The 19,463-nt window shown below is 39.8% G+C and overlaps 1 protein-coding gene across 2 annotated transcripts in view; it reads left to right on the top strand.

Moving 5' to 3' along the window:
- Nucleotides 1-19,463, top strand: part of LOC128660295 (serum paraoxonase/arylesterase 2) — a 152,508-nt gene that overhangs the window by 70,799 nt on the left and 62,246 nt on the right. For both annotated transcript variants that reach the window (XM_053714069.1, XM_053714068.1), the window contains exon 3: nt 14,634-14,689. In XM_053714069.1, coding sequence (XP_053570044.1) covers nt 14,634-14,689 — 56 coding nt within the window. The remainder of the gene's footprint in view (nt 1-14,633; nt 14,690-19,463) is intronic.

Below are 19,463 nucleotides of genomic sequence, written 5' to 3'. Positions count from 1 at the left end.
TATCAATGCATTCACTACTATAAACCGATTCACCAAACAAGCATGTGTTGTGCAACGTAATGAATCATCAATTCACACTGTTCAAAAACATATGAATATGTAAACTTTTTTCTTTTTACTTTTTTGCTGAAATAGAGCCGCAACCTTTATCCTTAATCCTCTTTAGCTTGCATAAGCTTAAAAACAGGTTCTCTTATTACCACAATGTTATTCCTTATATTGTATTGGTATTATTTATCCGTTGTGAGACAAGGATTGCAAGCAGGCGTGTTGGCCATTCAAACCTTTGCCTCTTTTACTTGACGATTATTTCCTTAGTCACACACTATTATCCCACACAATTAAACAAGGAATACCTCTTCAAAACTGTTACAATATCATTGTTACCTTTGTTAAGAGCTCCTGTAGAGGAACGGCATACCGGGTAGAGAAAGCGAGTCAGGCCTCCAATGTAATCCACGTCGAATACTTCAATTAGCAGGAGAGGCCGCTTCAAGCTTACACACCAAACTCCGGTGATCGACTCCCAGGGATGACGTCACTAACACTGACGCTAAGGCTTCCGGATTTCAGTTTACACACACTATTGCTTGCGGTGATCAGGTGCAATGCCCATGAAGCAACGGATTACTTGCCAATAATGTCCAAAAAGAAAAGGTTCTGGCAGCACATAGTAGTGATAAAATTTTTCACTTTATTAAGCAATCTTACAAGCACACAGGTACATCATGGACCGAAAGTCTGACGCGTTTCACGCCCCCTAGTGGCGCTTCATCAGAGACAACAGGTGTTCTAGCCACAACCTTCTTATACACAGGTAGTGGGCAGGTACATATTTTAACCCTTCAATGTCACAATCAAACACAGTAAACATTAAAAAGGATACTTAATGACAAAATATGCTACAGTTCACAATGTCACACAACCCTCATATAACCCTTATCAAGGAAAGAAAATTGTTTAAATATTTAAATATTTAACCTTTAACAATTCTTTTTCTTTTAATTTTAACAGTTCACTAAAAGTACTTATTAGGTAAGCCTATGACTGTATCCATTAGTATAGATGTCCAAAAAGAGGAATTCAATATTATTTTATTAGAGTCAATTAACTCTTATTCAGATTGTTGGACCTACCAAAAATATATATATATATATACAGGAGAATATGTAAATATGCTCATACGATCAGTATCCAAACGAATCACTGATAATTTTAAAATACACACGAACATAGATGTATACATGTTCATGTGTAAGCACAAATGTTCACAGTTCCAGATGTTACAAATTATCAGATTTTATTTATTTTGTTTTAATGTAATTTTATTAATTAGTTTTATTTTTAATTTTATTTTGTTTATTTCTTTGGTCTAATTTTGTATTGATGACTTACTTACCCTCAACTATATATACAAAAGGAATGATAATGATTAATGATTGATATCCTATACAAAATAGCTAATGTCCCATTCCAAATTGAGGCCATTGGGGGTTCTAGTTTTCAACTGATAGATCCAGTATAATTCTTTGTTATCTAAAATCTTATACTTATTACCCCCTCTTAATGGGACCTTTGCTGAATCTATAATTTTCACTCTAAATTTCCCTTCATGGGTGAAATGTATCAGATTAAAGTGCCTGGCAATTCCTCTTTTTTGGACATCTATACTAATGGATACAGTCATAGGCTTACCTAATAAGTACTTTTAGTGAACTGTTAAAATTAAAAGAAAAAGAATTGTTAAAGGTTAAATATTTAAATATTTATACAATTTTCTTTCCTTTATAAGGGTTATATGAGGGTTGTGTGACATTGTGAACTGTAGCATATTTTGTCATTAAGTATCCTTTTTAATGTTTACTGTGTTTGATTGTGACATTGAAGGGTTAAAATATGTACCTGCCCACTACCTGTGTATAAGAAGGTTGTGGCTAGAACACCTGTTGTCTCTGATGAAGCGCCACTAGGGGGCGTGAAACGCGTCAGACGTTCGGTCCATGATGTACCTGTGTGCTTGTAAGATTGCTTAATAAAGTGAAAAATTTTATCACTACTATGTGCTGCCAGAACTTTTTCTTTTTGAGACTAGTGGAGGGCACTGGCGGGAGCCGCCGCACACATATACCCTATCGTCTGCCTTGCCTTAGTAAATATAAGTGGTGGATTATACTTGTGTCTGACTGTGCTGTGGAGTTTGCTGAGGAGCCGAGGTACCGCTCGGCAGAAGGGATAAAACACAGTCACATCCAACCCCTGCACGTCAATATCCGCTACCCTGTCACACCCTCTCAGCATGTGGTCATTTGGTATCTAAGAGTACTGCCTGCCCTGGTGCCGCCCCCTGTAAAGTGCCACCAAATAAATAAATTAATAATAATGGTAGCATTAAATAAAAAGAAATAAATTGCAGCAAATGTTTGCACCAGCTTGCACGAGTACAGTGCCCCCCTAACCGTGGGGACCTAGGTGGCCGCCTTGCTTGTCTTGCCCTAAGGCCGGCTCTGGATGATCAGATGATCCGTGTTGCTGTCTGTTTCTTAGCAGCTGCTCTGTGTTCTGTGTATGTCCTTCACTAGAAGGCAGAGTCTGGAGGCCATTTCAAAACGGCTAACGCTGGCAAACAAAGAATGCAAAAAAAGGATGATCTTTAGGATAACGTATTACAGTGTCATCAGAGGGCAAGGATTCCAATAAAGTAAGTTGCCTTTTGGTGTAGACAGTCCCTTTAATTGAATGAATGTGCACCAAATAATATAACCAATTGCCTTACCTTGAACAAATCCGAATCTACATTATAAAATAACTCTACAAACAAAATGTAATATCTGACTCATTGTAGATATTTTGTTTAGTTGGTTTAAAACTGTGTATACAAAACAAAATGTCTGCCACACAGTGTAATTTATGGCTTTCATATTGCACATACTGAACCTCTACTTCTACATGATCTTTCAAGAATTTTTATTAATCTTTGAATTAAAGTTGGCAACCTTTTAATAATCAAAAGCCAGATTCTCAAAAACGAGTTTTGTGGTAACAGGGGTGCATTGCTAACGCTTAGTTTCAGCTCACCGCTCACCTAAAGTAACGCTGGTATTACAGGTTTTTTTAACCCCGGCGTTAGCCGCAAAAAGGTGAGGGTAGAGCAGAATTTAGCTCCACATCTCACCTCAATACCAGCGCTGCTTACGGTAGCGGTAAGCTGCCTAAACGTGCTTGTGCACGATTTCCCCATAGGAATCAATGGGGCTGATTCGGCTGAAAAAAACCCAAACACCTGCAAAAAAGCAGCGTTCAGCTTCTAACGCTGCCCCATTGATTCCTACAGGGAAATAAAAGTTAAGTCTACACCTAACACCCTAACCTGAACCCCGAGTCTAAATACCCCTAATCTTATACTTATTAACCCCTATTCTGCCGCCTCCAACATTGCCGACACCTGCATTATATTATTAACCCCTAATCTGCCCAGACACCGCAACCACCTACTTCATACTTATGAACCCCTGATCTGCTGCCCCCAACATCGCCGCCACCTACATTATATTTATTAACCCATAATCTGCCGCCCCCAATGTCGCCGACACTTACCTACATTTATTAACCCCTAATCTGCCGCCCCTAACGTCGTAGACACTATAATAAAGTTATTAACCCCTAAATATAAGTCTAACCCTAAGTCTAACCCCCCTAACTTAAATATAATTTACATAAAATGAAATAAATTACTACAATTAAATAAATTATTCCAATTTAAAACTAAATACTTACCTATAAAATAAACCCTAAGCTAGCTACAATATAACTAATAGTTACATTGTAGCTATTTTAGGATTTATTTTTGTTTTACAGGCAACTTTGTATTTATTTTAACTAGGTACAATAGTTATTAAATAGTTATTAACTATTTAATAACTACCTAGCTAAAATAAATACAAAAGTACCTGTAAAATAAATCCTAACCTAAATTACAATTACACCTAACACTACACTATCATTAAAATAATTACCTAAATTACCTACAATTAACTACAATTAAATAAAATAAACTAAAGTACGAAACCCCCCCCACTAAATTACAGAAAAAAATAAAATAATTACAAGAATTTTAAACTAATTACACCTAATCTAATCCCCCTAATAAAATAAAAAAGCCCCCCAAAATGAAAAAAAAATCCCTACCCTATACTAAATTACAAATAGCCCTTAAAAGGGCCTTTTGCAGGGCATTGCCCCAAAGTAATCATCTCTTTTACCTGTAAAAAAAAATACAATACCCCCCAACATTAAAACCCACCACCCACACACCCAAACCTACTCTAAAACCCACCCAATCCCCCCTTAATAAAACCTAACACTACCCCCTTGAAGATCACCCTACCGTGAGACGTCTTCACCCAGCCGGCCCAAGTGCTACTCCAGAGGGGCAGAAGTCTTCATCCGATCCAGGCAAAAGAGGACCTACAAAGGGGCAGAAGTCTTCATCCAGGCGGCATCTTCTATCTTCATCCATCCGGAGCGGAGCGGGTCCATTTTGAAGCCAGCCGACGAGGAGCATCCATCCAGACCGACGACTACCCGACGAATGACGGTTCCTTTAAATGACGTCATTCAAGATGGCATCCCTTGAATTCCGATTGGCTGATAGGATTCTATCAGCCAATCGGAATTAAGGTAGGAAACATCCTATTGGATTAGTTTAAAATTTTCGTAATTATTTTATTTTTTTCTGTAATTTAGTGGGGGGGGGGGGGTTGTACTTTAGTTTATTTTATTTAATTGTAGGTAATTTAGGTAATTATTTTAATGATAGTGTAGTGTTAGGTGTAATTGTAATTTAGGTTAGGATTTATTTTACAGGTACTTTTGTATTTCTTTTAGCTAGGTAGTTATTAAATAGTTAATAACTATTTAATAACTATTGTACCTACTTAAAATAAATACAAAGTTGCCTGTAAAATAAAAATAAATCCTAAGAGCTAGCTACAATGTAACTATTAGTTATATTGTAGCTAACTTAGGGTTTATTTTATAGGTAAGTATTTAGTTTTAAATAGGAATAATTTATTTAATTGTAGTAATTTTATTTCGTTTTATTTAAATTATATTTAAGTTAGGGGGTTAGACTTAGGGTTAGACTTTAATTTAGGGGTTAATAACTTTATTATAGTGTCTGCGACTTTGGGGGCGGCAGATTAGGGGTTAATAAATGTTGGTAGGTGTCGGCGATGTTAGGGACGGCAGATTAGGGTTTAATAAAATGTAATTAGTGTTTGCGAGGCGGGAGTGCGGCGGGTAAGGGGTTAATATATATATTAATGTTTCGGCAATCTCCGGTCGGCAGATTAGGGGTTAAAAAATTTATTTTATTGTTTGTGATGTGGGGGGCCTCGGTTTAGGGGTTAAAATGTAGTTTATGGGTGTTAGTGTACTTTTTATCACTTTAGTTAAGAGTTTTATGTTACGGCGTTAGCCTATAAAACTCTTAACTACTGACTTTTAAATGCGGTATCAGTCTTGACAGGAGAGGCTGTACTGCTCACTTCTTCCAAGACTCGTAATACCGGCGTTAGGCAAATCCCATTAAAAAGATAGGATACGCAATTGACGTAAAGGGATTTGCGGTAAGCTCGAGTCGTGGAAAAAAAGTGAGCGGTACACCTGTACCTGCCAGACTCGTACTACCAGCGGGCATTAAAAAGCTGCTTTTTAAGGCTAACGCAAGACTCGTAATCTCGCCGTTGGTATGGAGAGGAATCATCAGCTTATTTTGCTGAGCATTATATTTTAAAGTAAGTTTCTCTCTTTTTAGATAAAGCATATGATTCAACTCCCCTTAAAGAAGTACATAGTTCCCAAGGTAAAAAAATCTGCCTTTAAAAGAATCCCTCATAATACTGATGAGACATCTTACAGAATCTCACCATACTGGAGAACTTTAGAGAATCTGGACTAAAGTGTCTAATACACTGTAACATAGTTTAATAACATAGTTTAATATGTAGTAATAGTACCTGAATGCTTACACTGCATCCAGGTGGATTCAAAAAATGGCAGGGTGGTGAAGGAATCCACATCCATTTTTTTTAATCCACTTGGATGCAACTCTCTCTCTCCCCCTCTCTTTTGCTCTCTCTCACCCTCTCTTTTGCTCTCTCTCACCCTCTCTTTTGCGCTCTCTCCTCCTCTCTTTTGCTCTCTCTCTCCCCCCCTCTCTTTTGCTCTCTCCCTCTCTCTTTTGCTCTCCCTCTCCCCCCTCTCTTTTGTTCTCTCCCCCCTCTTTTTTTGCTCTCCCTTCTCTTTTGCTCTCCCTCCCCCCTCTCTTTTGCTCTCTCTCCCCCTCTCTTTTGCTCTCTCTCTCCCCCTCTCTTTTGTTGTCTCTCCCCCTCTCTTTTGTTCTCTCTACCCCTCTCTTTTGTTCTCTCTCCCCCTCTCTTTTGCTCTCTCTCCCCCCTCACTTTTGCTCTCTCTCTCCCCCTCACTTTTGCTCTCCCTTTCCACTCTCTTTTGCTCTCTCTCTACACTCTCTTTTGCTCTCTCTCCTCTCTTTTGCTCTCTCTCTCCCCTCTCATTTGCTCTCTCCCCCCTCTATTTTGCTCTCTCCCCTCTCATTTGCGCTCTCTCTCCCCTCTTTTGCTTCCTCTCCCCCTCTCTTTTGCTCTCTCTCCCCCCTCTCTCTTTTGCTCTCTCTCTCCCCTTCTCTTTGCGCTCTCTCTCTCCCCCTCTCTTTTGCTCTCTCCCCCTCTTTTGCTCTCCCTCCTCTCTTTTGCTTTCTTCCTCCACTTTTTTGCTCTCCCCTCTCTTTTACTCTCCCTTCCCCCTCATTTGTTCTCTCTCTCTCCCTCTCTCTGCCCTCTCATTTGCTCTCTCTCTCCAGATCTCATTTGCTCTCTCTCCCCCCTCTCTTTTGCTCTCTCTCTCCCCCTCTCGTTTGCACTCTCTTTCCCCATCTCTTTTGCTCTCTCCCCCCTTTATTATGCTCTCTCTCTCCCTCTCTCTTTTGCTCTCTCTCCCCTCTCTTTTGCTCTCTCTTTCCCCTCTTTTTGCTCTCTCTTTCCCCTCTCTTTTGCTCTCTCTCCCCTCTCTTTGGCTCTCTCTCCAGCTCTCATTTTCTCTCTCCCTCTCTCTTTTTCTCTCCCTCTCCCCTCTCTTTTGCTTTTGCTTTCCCTCTGCCCTCTCTTTTGCTCTCTCCCCCTCCTCTTTTGCCCTCTCCCCCCTTCTCTTTTGCTCTCTCTCCCCCTGTCCTTTTTTTAATCGGGGCACTCCCACTGCTTCACCTTCACTGCTGAGCCGCCATTTTGTTTGTTTTTTAAATTAGGGCACACTCACTGCCTCCCATTCTCTGCTGAGCTGCCCACCTGCCACCCGTCCACACCTCCCACCGGCACCAGCAGAAGATCGTTACGGACGGTGACACACACAATATCACCATCTGTAAAGATCAGGCATCTGGCATTTAAGAGCACTGATCGCACTCCGGCTCCATATGCAGCAGATGCCTGAAGCTTCAGAAGCTCCAGCTCTCAGCTGTTATGTTACAGCTGAGAGTTGGAGCTCCTGAAGCTGTCTGTCGCCGCGAGGCGGCTGCACGCGCATCCAACATTCCTTTGAAGATGCGTGCACAACTGCCAATGGCGACAGACATTACAAACACAATTATAGTATAGATTTTAAAGTTAGTTTAATTTTCCACCCCTTGCATTATGTGACTGCCATCAGCCAATCACAAAATGCATATACCTATATACTGTGCATTTTTGCACTTATCCTATTGGCTGATTTGAACAGCCAATAGAATTTCAGTAGCTCTCATCCAATTGGCTGATTTGAATTTGAAGGCTCAAATTAGCCAATAGGAATTCAAGGGACACCATTTTTAATCGCGTACCTTGAATTCCTATTCAGTGTACGGTGGAGATCGTATGAAGAGGATCCTCCACGCTCCATGGCTCCACGGTCGCCGGTCTACACTTCCAGGCTCGCCGGTCTTCAGTTCCAGAGTCGCCGGTCTTCAGCTCCGCGATCATCGGTCTTCAACTCCGCCCTCCGCTCCACGCCGGCTGGTTCCTGGAAGAAGAAAGAAGAGGTCGCTGCTTGGAAGAAGACTTCACCGCCTGGAACAGGATCTTTTCCGCCGGTCTTCAGGACAGGTGAGGACCACTTGGGGGTTAGACTTAGGGGTTTTTAAGTTTTTTTTGGGGGGGGATTATTTTATTTAGATAGGGTGGGCAGAAAAAGAGCTGAATGCCCTTTTAAGGGCAATGTCCAACAAATGCCCTTTCAGGGCAATGGGTAATTTAGGGTTTTTAGTGTTAGGTTATTTTTTGGGGGGGTTTGGTGGGTGGGGGGTTTTACTTTTAGGGGGGCTTTGTGTATTTTTTGCAAAAGAGCTGATTATCTTGGGCAATGCCCTGCAAAAAGCCCTTTTAAGGGCTACTGGTATATTATTAGATTAGGGGGTGTTTTTATTTGGGGGGGCTTTTTTATTTTCATAGGGATTAGGTATAATTTTTTTTAAAATTTTGTAATTTTCTTTATTATTTTCTGTAATCTTAGATTTTTTTATTTTCTGTAATTCTAGCTTAAAGGGACAGTGTACTCCAGAATTTTGATTAGACTGCCTCTTTAATTTATACTTAGTTTATTTGTATTTTGAAAGTAGTGTTAGTTTTTTGTAATTTAAGAGTAACTTTAGTATTTTGTAAATTAAGTAATTTTGGTTCATTTGGGGGGGTTAGGTTAGAGGTTAGGTTAATTGCGTTGTGGGCTATGGCGATTTAGAGGTTAATACTTTAATAGGTGTATTGCGTTGTGGGCTATGGTGGTTTAGGGGTTAATACTTTAATAGGTGTATTGCATTGTGGGCTATGGCGGTTTAGGGGTTAATACTTTAATAGGTTTATTGCGTTGTGGGTTAATGGCGGATTAAGGTAATAGTTTTAATAGGTAGTTTGCGATGTTGGGGTTGGTGGATTTAGGGGTTAATAATTTAGTTATTACTTGCGGTGTGGGTTTGATGGCGGATATAGGGGTTAATAGACTTTATTAGTTATTACGGTGGGGGATTGCGGTTGACAGGTAGATAGACATTGCGCATGCGTTAGGTATTAGTTTATTTTTGCAGGCATTTTCGGGAGTTACGGTGCTCCCATACTCAGCACAAGGCTTGCTATGGCTGCCTTTTATGGAGAGGTAAAAATGGAGTAAGATTTCTCCATTTTCTCCACGTAAGTCCTTGCACTGGATATTGGATACCGATTTGCGAAGCAGTTCTATGTTAGCTTATGGGAGTAAAAATTGCAGGCGACGGGTGAAATATATGCGCGTAACTTGTATGTTACACCGTATATGTGATACCAAAACAGCACAAAAACAGGCGTCACCGGCTTTTGCGGGCGACGCTGCATATTGGATCGAGCCCCAAATGTCATCTATATATTCTGCAGCTCCTCATATGTCGTGTTCACATAGACTCATATAAAACTCTGTTTACTAAGAGATTATGTGGGAAAACAGGTTTTGTGGCTTCTATGCTTCAATTACACAATGAAACCAACAACTCTATTCAATACTGGCAAAGCAAACATATCACAACCTTTCACAGTTTTATTTAAATTTTTCCACCCTACAGTGTGTACTATTGAAGTGTGTTTAGTTACCATTCTTACTATAAATTATATATATATATATATATATATATATATATATATATATATATATATATATATATATATATACACACACATTTATCAACAGTACTGTGCAAATGTCTTAGGCCACCACCAGCTTTGTTGTTTTAGCAAAGTTTTAATGACCATCCATATTTATTTCTCAGTCCTTTATTAAGATACAAACAGAAAATACAGGAAATATGTACACAAAATAGAAGGAAAAAAAATCAGAACAAAATAGCTTCTTCAGGCAAGTCAGTATTTAGTATGACCTTGGCACTAAGTACATCTTGAACTCTTTTGGGGTGACTGTCCTGAAGTTTTTTGAAGTAATCTTATGGTATATTATACCAGGTTTCTTTCAAACTTCCCAGAGTTCTTCTTTAGATTTAGGTTGTCTTTTATTTCTTTCTCTGTCCAGATGATCTCATACTGCCTCTTATATTCAGGTCTGGACTCTGTGGAGGCCAGTCCATGACTATCAGTGTTTTATCAGCTGTTTTTCTCTCATATATGATTTCACTGCATTAAGAGTGTGCTTGGATTTGTTATCATGCTGAAAAATAAAACCATTCCCAATCATGCACTTTCCAGAAGGAATGGCATGATGAATTAAAACCGGTCTGTACTTTTCAGCATTCATTATCTCATCAATATGGACAATATTGCCAACAACACAGGCAGAAATGCAACCCCAAAACAGGACAGACCCTCAACCATGTTTCACTGAAGGCTGCAAGCACTCATTCTTCCATCTCTCTCCAACTCTTTTTCTCACATATTGTCGACGATTGGACCCAAAAATTTAAAACTTGGATTCATCACTCCATAATACTCTTTTCCGTTTATCTTCATTCCAATCTTTGTGAGCTTTACAATATCTTAGCCTTTTCACCCTGTTCCCTTTCGGAAAAATAAAAAGTGGTTTCTTGGCTGCTATCCTTCCACAAAGACCATTCCTGATCATGTTTCTTTAGACTGTAGAATGGTCAACTTGGCATCCCAATGAAGCTACTAGATGCTGAGCTAGGTCCTTACTGGACTTCTAGTCTTTCAAAGAAGCCTCCTCAGGTTTTTGAAAGTTTTCAAACACATCTCGAGTATCTAGTTTGTTTGCTGATTTCCCTTTGAGAGTAGCCTTGCTATATGATTTTATGTCTGTCAAATTCTGTGATCTTTGGCATTTTGAATAATATTATGTTATTGAATGATGGTCTTATTAGCAAGCTTCGAATAAATTAAACTCATACCACATGTGTATGTAATGCTCAAGCATGTCTTGCACAAACCTGGTGTAATAGGCCTTTTTCACAGCAGTCATTTTGACATGAAATAGCAGGACAAATACAGGTGCTAGCATGCCATTAATTAGGGTACAATTCCATTTGGGGTTTACAAGTGCTCATCTATATCTTTCTGCAGCCTGGGGGGACCTATTTGAAGTGAGCCTACACATCGCAGATGGGGTGCTCACTGAAAATAAAAATAGTCTCATTGTAGGTACACTTCAAATATCGCATGCGGGACCTACGTTTTAATACACCTACGCTAACTAGCTCAGGCAATGTAGTTTACAGTTGATAGCTGGTGAGGCAAACATGGCCACTACCCTCTTTACAACCTGCACTTCGCTGATTTGAACATATCAGTTTTTTGTCGATGTGTCAGAATCAAAGTGCAAGCTACTCCCACTAGCACGCCCTGCTAACTCCCCCTTAATGCCTTTATCTATGCACGCCCAAGCCAAGATCCCCCTGCTCCACCGCGCTACCTCCCACCAACCACTTACACCTGCTTCACAACTTACCTACACTCCCCCTGCACTGCCCAGATAACTCTCCCTGACTGCCTACACCTACGTCACGCCTGACCTACACACCCCCGGAACACCCAGCTAAGTCCCTAATAACTTCTACACTAATGTAAACTACACTCCCCTGGAATGCCCCAGCTAACTCCCATATACTGCCTACTATCATAAAACAACTTACTATTAGAAAATATACTAAATAATAAACCTCCCCATAATAACTATGAAGCTAAGTAAATAGGGGGAAAGAGAAATAATCACCTAATAGCGCTCACAAATATATATATATATATATATATATATATATATATATATATATATATATCACTGACTGGGAAAGGACACTTAAAATATAACTCTTATTGATAATAACATTGGGGAATGACCCCTCATCCCCTGTGTACAAACCACCTGAAAAGGAAAAATATAAGTGCAGTTATGGGGCAATCAGCCACGGTTGTCCCATCCAACAATCTCAACCCAAATGAAGAGCACACCTAATCTTACAAAGAAAGACACAGTCCCTCAAGAAATAAACTATTCTGAAAGGTTGAGAGTGTGGGATTATTAAAAATGGTTGGGTTCAGGCACCCATACACTGCAAAAATAACTCATACTGATGAGGATAATATCTATAAATTCACATGTATACAATAGTCCAAGTGGAAATACACAAGGGGATAGTTTAAAATGCCTGATACATATTTCGCCTACAGCTTTTTCAAAGGATCCCCTGCACCCTACTTGATTGGCACCACTTTTAAGAAGCAGTGGACCGGTCTCAATTACGGTCACGCTGAGTTCCAGTGACCTGGTTTTGCCAGCCCTCTGGCGTTTACCTAATCTCCTTGACAATGTATTGTCATGTACAATGTAGATTATGTAATGTATTGTAGATCTCTTAAAAGCAATTTGATGGTTGCTTGCTATTATTTCAAACATAAATATATATGTGAAAACAAAAGTTGTGGCCACAACTTACAACACATTAAAAAACAGCATACATTTATCCATATCATATTAGAGAATCAAAAAATCCCAAATGTTCAAATGAAATGACACTCTGTTTGTAACAAGATCCTATCAGTACAGATGCAGCATAAGATGCATCCAGGTGGATTCTTTCACCACCCTGCCATTTCGGAATCCACCCTATAATATAGCCACTAATTGTCAGGCAGTGTGTCCTGGGACGATACGTCAGTGTAAGCGAATACGCTGAATTTGTGCCCTGAGTGAATACACATCAAGAAATATGGCATTGTGATTGGATCAGCCAATATGATTTTTTCTACCTTAATTCCGATTGGCTGATAGAATTCTATCAGCCAATCGGAATTGAAGGGATGCCATCTTGGATGACGTCATTTAAAGGACCCGTCATTGTTTCAGTCGCCGTCGAACGAAGAGGATGCTCCGGGTCGGATGTCTTAAAGATGGACCTGCTCCGCCCCGGATGGATGAAGATAGAAGATGCTGCCTGGATGAAGACTTCTGGCCATCTGGAGGACCTCTTCTGCCCGGATAGGATGAAGATTTCGGACCGTCTGGAGGACCACTTCTGCCTGGTTGGGTGAAGACGTCTCAAGGTAGGGTGATCTTCAAGGGGGTAGTGTTAGGTTTTATTAAGGGGGGGTTGGGTGGGCTTTTAGAGTAGGGTTGGGTGTGTGGTTGGTGGGTTTTAATGTTGGGGGGTATTGTACTTTTTTTTTTACAGGTAAAAGAGCTGATTACTTTGGGGCAATGCCCCGCAAAAAGCCCTTTTAAGGGCTATTTGTAATTTAGTATAGGGTAGGGATTTATTTTATTTTGGGGGGCTTTTTTATTTTATTAGGGGGATTAGATTAGGTGAAATTAGTTTAAAAAAATTGTAATTATTTTATTATTTTCTGTAATTTAGTTGTTTTTTTGTCCGTAGTTTAGTTTAATTTAATTGTAATTAATTGTAGTTAATTTAGGTAATTTATTTAATTATAGTGTAGTGTTAGGTGTAATTGTAACTTAGGTTAGGTTTTATTTTGCAGGTATATTTGTATTTATTTTAACTAGGAAGTTATTAAATAGTTAATAACTATTTAATTACTATTGTACCTAGTTAAAATAAATACAAATTTGCCTGTAAAATAAAAATAAATCCTAAGATAGCTACAATGTAACTATTAGTTATATTGTAGCTAGCTTGGGGTTTATTTTATAGGTAAGTATTTAGTTTAAAAAAGGGATTATTTATTTAATGATAGGAATATTTATGTAGATGTATTTAAATTATATTTAAGTTAGGGGGGTGTTAGGGTTAGACTTAGATTTAGGGGTTAATAACTTTATTATCGTGGCGGCGATGTTGGGGGCAGCAGATTAGGGGTTAATAAATATAATGTAGGGTTTGGCGATGTTGGGGGCAGCAGATTAGGGGTTCATAAGTATAATGAAGGTGGCGGCGGTGTCCGGAGCAGCCAATTAGGGGTTAATAATATAAATCAGGTGTCAGCGATGTCGGGGGCGGCAAATTAGGAGTTAATAAGTGTAAGATTAGGGGTGTTTAGACTCGGGGTTCATGTTAGGGTGTTAGGTGTAGACATAAATGTGTTTCCCCATAGGAATAAATGGGGCTGCGTTAGAAGCTGAACGCTGTTTTTTTGCAGGGTTTTTTTCAGCCAGCTCTGCCCCATTGATTCCTATGGGGAAATTGTGCACAAGCACGTTTTGCCAGCTTACTGCTGCCGTAAGCAGCGCTGGTATTGAGGTGAGATGTGGAGCTAAATTCTGCTCTACGCTCATTTTTTTGCGGCTAACGCCGGGTTTGTAAAGCCCCGTAATGCCAGCGTTACTGTAGGTGAGCGGTAAGGAAAAACTGTGCGTTAGCACCGCACACCATTACCGTCAAAAACACGTAATCTGGCCGATTGATTTTTATCCATCCTGCTTGCAATATGAATTGACTTGCAAAATGCTTCTAGAAAGATTTACCGAAGGTTTTGTGGTCCGTAAAGCATATGGAAAATGTTTAGTGGGAATGAATGGTTAGTAGGTCATATGTATGTTTCAATTTTACTTTCATGTGTTTTTAAGATGTATCTGTTTTATTTTAATATACACGTTGAGAGCTCTTATCTTACAGTTAAATCAAATGTCTGTTTTCTTTGTTCTAGAATTTGGATCTGAAGATATTGATATACTTCCAAATGGTCTAGCTTTCATAAGTTCTGTAAGTACTCACAAAGATTGATTAAAGCAACACTGAGAGAGCAAAGAGTTCAAATGCTTGAGTATCATAACTTTTGTATCTTCATTTGTGAGATGTAGATATAAGCAATACTAGTTCATGACAACATTTTTATTATTATAAGTTATTTTACAGTAGATTTCAGTTTACAGCTAATGGTGAATTTGTAACTTAGGGTGATTATAAATTATATATAGAGTTAGATCAGATCTCTGGTTAATTTTCCAAATGTCGCCCAATTGCCCCAAAATTTAAGAGTCTTGAAGTTTTTCTAAACAAAGTGGCCGGTGTGGGGTGTTAGAAAAAAAATGGCACTGAAAATTGTCTTTACAATGTGGTCTATAAGGGAACTGTGAGGAAAAAAAATATTTGATCCCCTGCTGATTTTGTATATTTGCCCACTGACAAAGAAATGATCAGTCTATAATTTTAATGGTAGGTTTATTTGAACAATGAGAGACATAATAACAACAAAAATTCCAGAAAAAAACGCATTTCATAAAAGTTATACATTTTGCAAAACATCACTTAGTACTTGGTGGCAAAACCCTTGTTGGTAATCACAGGGGTCAGACATTTCTTGTAGTTGGCCACCAGGTTTGCACACATCTCAGGAGGGATTTTGTCCCACTCCTCTTTGCAGATCCTCTACAAGTCATTAAGGTTTCTAGGCTGACGTTTGGCAACTCGAACCTTCAGCTCCCTCCACAGATTTTATATTGGATTAAGGTCTGGAGACTGGCTAGGTGTGATGCTTTTTTACAATCTGAAATAGAGTGAGGTGTCAGTGTGAACCACAGCTGCTGAGATTGATGTAAGTGGTGTGGTGTAGCAAGGATAATATTGGGTGGTAACATAAATCACAGTTCATGCAATGTGAAAACCCACATAATATCTCAGCTATGTTAATATGAGGTAAACAATGCTGCTGTTATTCTAAGGCTGCTGTGGAACTGTTACACAACTTATGCAGCAAAAATAAAGACAGCATACATACCAGGGTGAGTTGAAAATATTACAAGATATGTAGCAGGACAACTAAGGTGAAAGGTATGATTTGACATATCTAGGTAAAACTAAGCAATAGTGAGCGGAACATGCGAGAAGTCAGGTGGCAGAGAAACTCCGTATATATATATATATATACAAATATTTGTTATGTCAGGCAATATGTTCATTGGTAATATAGACAATACTTGCTTACTCATGGAATGCTAACGAAGCTGTGGCAAGATTACCTAGTGAAAGGTAGAGTGGATGCAACCAGGTCTGTTTGAGAACGGAGATCCGGAGGAATGGAGGAGCTGCAGCGTGGAGTTGGCGTGTGACGTCACCGCAAGGAGATCCGATGTGGGGAACAGCTGACAGGCAGCAGAGCGTACTCAGTTCCGTCAGTGCAGGAGCTTGAAAGCAGGAAATCACAAAGAGGCTAAGAGTGATGACTGTAGTAGGAATACCACAGTCCAATACCAAGCACTGTGGAGCGTGAGAGGCGGCTTTTTATAGGGCTGTAGAGTGTTTTATTTTTAAAGGTGCAGTAAACTGGTACACAGAGATATATGTATTCATCAGAAGGAAGGAGATCATGACAGGACACACCCTCCAAGGAGCCACTCCGGGGTTCATGGTCGTGGACGGTCAGGATTCTGCTGATGGAATCTAGATACGAGACGTGGGGCGGAGATGTTACTCGCCGGTTCCCAAGAGTCGTCCTCTTCTTTGTAACCCTTCCATCGTATGAGGTACTGCAGAACTCCTTGGAACCTCCTGGAATCCAGGATAGAATGAACCTCATACTCAATGTTTGGGTCGATAGAGATAGGTGGTAGAGATTGTAGTGCAGGAGGTTTCCGAACTGCTCGATATGGTTTCAGGAGAGCAACATGGAAGGTAGGATGGATTTTAAGCATATTGGGTAACTGAAGTCTTACAGCATTGCTGTTTATTATTTTGACAATGGGGAATGGACCAATTTATAGAGGTGAGTGCTTCCTGGATGGGGTGTTGAGACGTAAGTTCTTCGTGGATAACCAAACAAGATCTCCTATGGCATACTCTGGTGAGGGAATTCTGGTTTTATCGTAATATCTTTTGTGTGTACGTTTTGCATCATCAATAGTTAACCGTACTGCAGTGAAATTAGAGGTGATATTATGTGTCAGATCATTGATATGAGCTGAGCTACTATTTCCAGGTAATATCTGGAAACTTGGGTGATATCTGTAATTAACAAAAAAACGGGGTCTGTTTAGTGGTAGAATGCACTGTGTTATTGAATAAAAACTCTGCGAAGGGTATGAGAGTGGACCAAGAGCGCTGGTTGGAATGACAGTAGGTTCGTAAGAATTGTTCGACCCATTGGTTACATCTCTCGGTTTGACCATTAGTCTGTGGATGGTATGAGGATGAGAGTCTTTTGTCTATCAAGAATCTATTGCAGAATTCTGTCCATAGTGCGCTAGTGAACTGGGAGCCTCGATCAGTAAGAATTTTTTGAGGTAATCCATGTAGCCGAAAAACATTGGTGAGGAGGATTTGTATTGTTTCAGCTGCTGTAGGGAGCTTGTGATATGGTACAAGATGTATCATTTTACTAAATAGGTCTACAATTACAACAATGGTATTGTTGTTTGATGATCTGGGTAGATCCACTATGTAGTCCAATGCTATGTCAGCCCATTGTCTAGTTGGAGTTGAAATTGGAAGTAGTAAACCATAAGGTCGGTGTTTAGAACATTTAGAAGTAGCACATGTTGAACAACTGTTTATGTATTTTATAGTCATGAAAGGCCACCAGTAAGATCGTTTTAGCAACTCCTGAGTTTTGTAAATACCGCTGTGTCCAGCTAAATACGAATCATGAGTGGATTGGAGAAGGGGGTCTCTGATGGATGGTGGTACGTACAGTTTCCCGTTATGATGGAATAATGCATCTGAGTTTATTTGTAACTGATGATGAGGCTTGTTCAGGTCGTTTTGTTGTTCTTGTCTGAGTAGATTGGTAGAATCAATAAGGAATAGCAGGAACTTCTCCTTGGGTATCACGGACTGGGGTGCATGAATGTAGGCGTCTTTGGTTGGTAATCGGGAAAGGGCATCCGCTTTACCATTTTTATTTGCAGTTCTGTATGTTATGAGAAAATCGAATCTGGAGAAATACAGGTTCCAACGAACCTGTCTGGCGGTGAGAGTTTTAGTTTAATTTCAAATACTGCAAGTTCCGATGGTTAGTGTACACAATGGTCGGAAAGATGGCACCCTCCAGTAAGTTTCGCCATTGTTCAAAGGCAGCTTTGATAGCTAGAAGTTCCTTATCTCCTACTGGATAATGCGTCTCAGGTAAGGTTAAACATCTGGAATAAAAGGCAACTGGATGGAGGGGTTGTTGTAGCTGTTCTCTTTGGGAGAGAATAGCTCCGATTGCGAAGTCGGAAGCGTCAACCTCTAGAATGTATTGAAGCTGATTATTGGGGTATCGTAGGATTGGAGTTGTAGTATATTTCTTTTTTAGAAGATCAAAGGCAGTTTGTGACTCTTGTGTCCAAAGGAACTGGTTGTTTTTAGTTAGGTTGGTAAGAGGTTTTGCTATAGTAGCAAAGTTATGTTTAAACTTACGGTAGAAGTTTGAAAAACCCAGGAAACTCTGGACTTGTTTCCTGTTAGTAGGCTTTGGCCAATTGAGAATGGTTTCTATCTTTGTGTTGTCCATTTGGATACCTTTGTCAGAGATCTGATATCCCAAGAAAGTGATTGTATGGGAATTGAAAATGCACTTCTCTGCTTTAGCGTAAAGGGAGTGACCTCTTAAGCGAGAAAGAACTTGTCTAACATGGTTGATGTGTTCAGTGGGTGTTTTCGAGTATATCAAGATGTCATCAAGGTAAATAACTACAAAAACATCCAGAATGTCACTAAAAACATCATTTATAAAGCGCTGGAAAGTGGCAGGGGCGTTGCAGAGACCGAATGGCATGACGGTGTACTCGTAAAGACCATACCGAGTACGGAACGCTGTCAGCCATTTGTCTCCTGCCCTCATACGGATAAGGTTATAAGCCCCCCTTAGATCAAGTTTCGTAAAAATGGTGGAACCTTCTAATCTCTCGATTAACTGAGAGATGAGAGGAAGGGGGTATCGATTCTTTATGGTAACCTTATTCAATTGCCTATAATCTACTATTGGCCTTAATGTTCCGTCTTTGTTTTTTACAAAAAACATCCCCGCAGCTGCGGGTGAGGTTGATGGGCGTATGAACCCCTTCCTGAGATTGTCATCTATATACGATTTCAGATGTTGCAACTCAGGGTTTGACATGGGGAATACGTGGCCACAAGGTATGACTGCTCCAGGTAAGATGTCAATTGGGCAGTCATAAGCGTGATGCGGCGGTAGATTCTCTGATTCTTTTTCGAGAAATCTGAGTAGTCTTGTGGGATGTTGGGATCCTGAGTGTCAAGAGTGGGTTGTAGTAGTAGAGTGGGGAAGCAAGTAGTGGAGCAATATTTTGATGTGAATTGTAATGTGAGGGTAGACCAAGAGATGTGAGGATCATGTATACGCAACCATTGCAAGCCTAGTATTATAGGGAAAGCTGGGGATGTAATCACATCAAATGATATGTATTCCCTATGGTGGTCTTGTGTTGTAACTAGTAGTGGTATAGTCTCCAATAATACGGGTCCCGTTGATAAAACCTCCCCGTCTATTCCCCTTAAAGGTACAGGACACAATTTCTTTATAAGTGGAATTTTATTC

Source organism: Bombina bombina, chromosome 5 (genome assembly GCF_027579735.1).
Source record: "Bombina bombina isolate aBomBom1 chromosome 5, aBomBom1.pri, whole genome shotgun sequence".
NCBI lineage: Eukaryota > Metazoa > Chordata > Amphibia > Anura > Bombinatoridae > Bombina > Bombina bombina.
The sequence above is the reverse complement of the archived record's forward strand: the minus strand, read 5'-3'. Positions and strand labels throughout refer to the sequence as shown.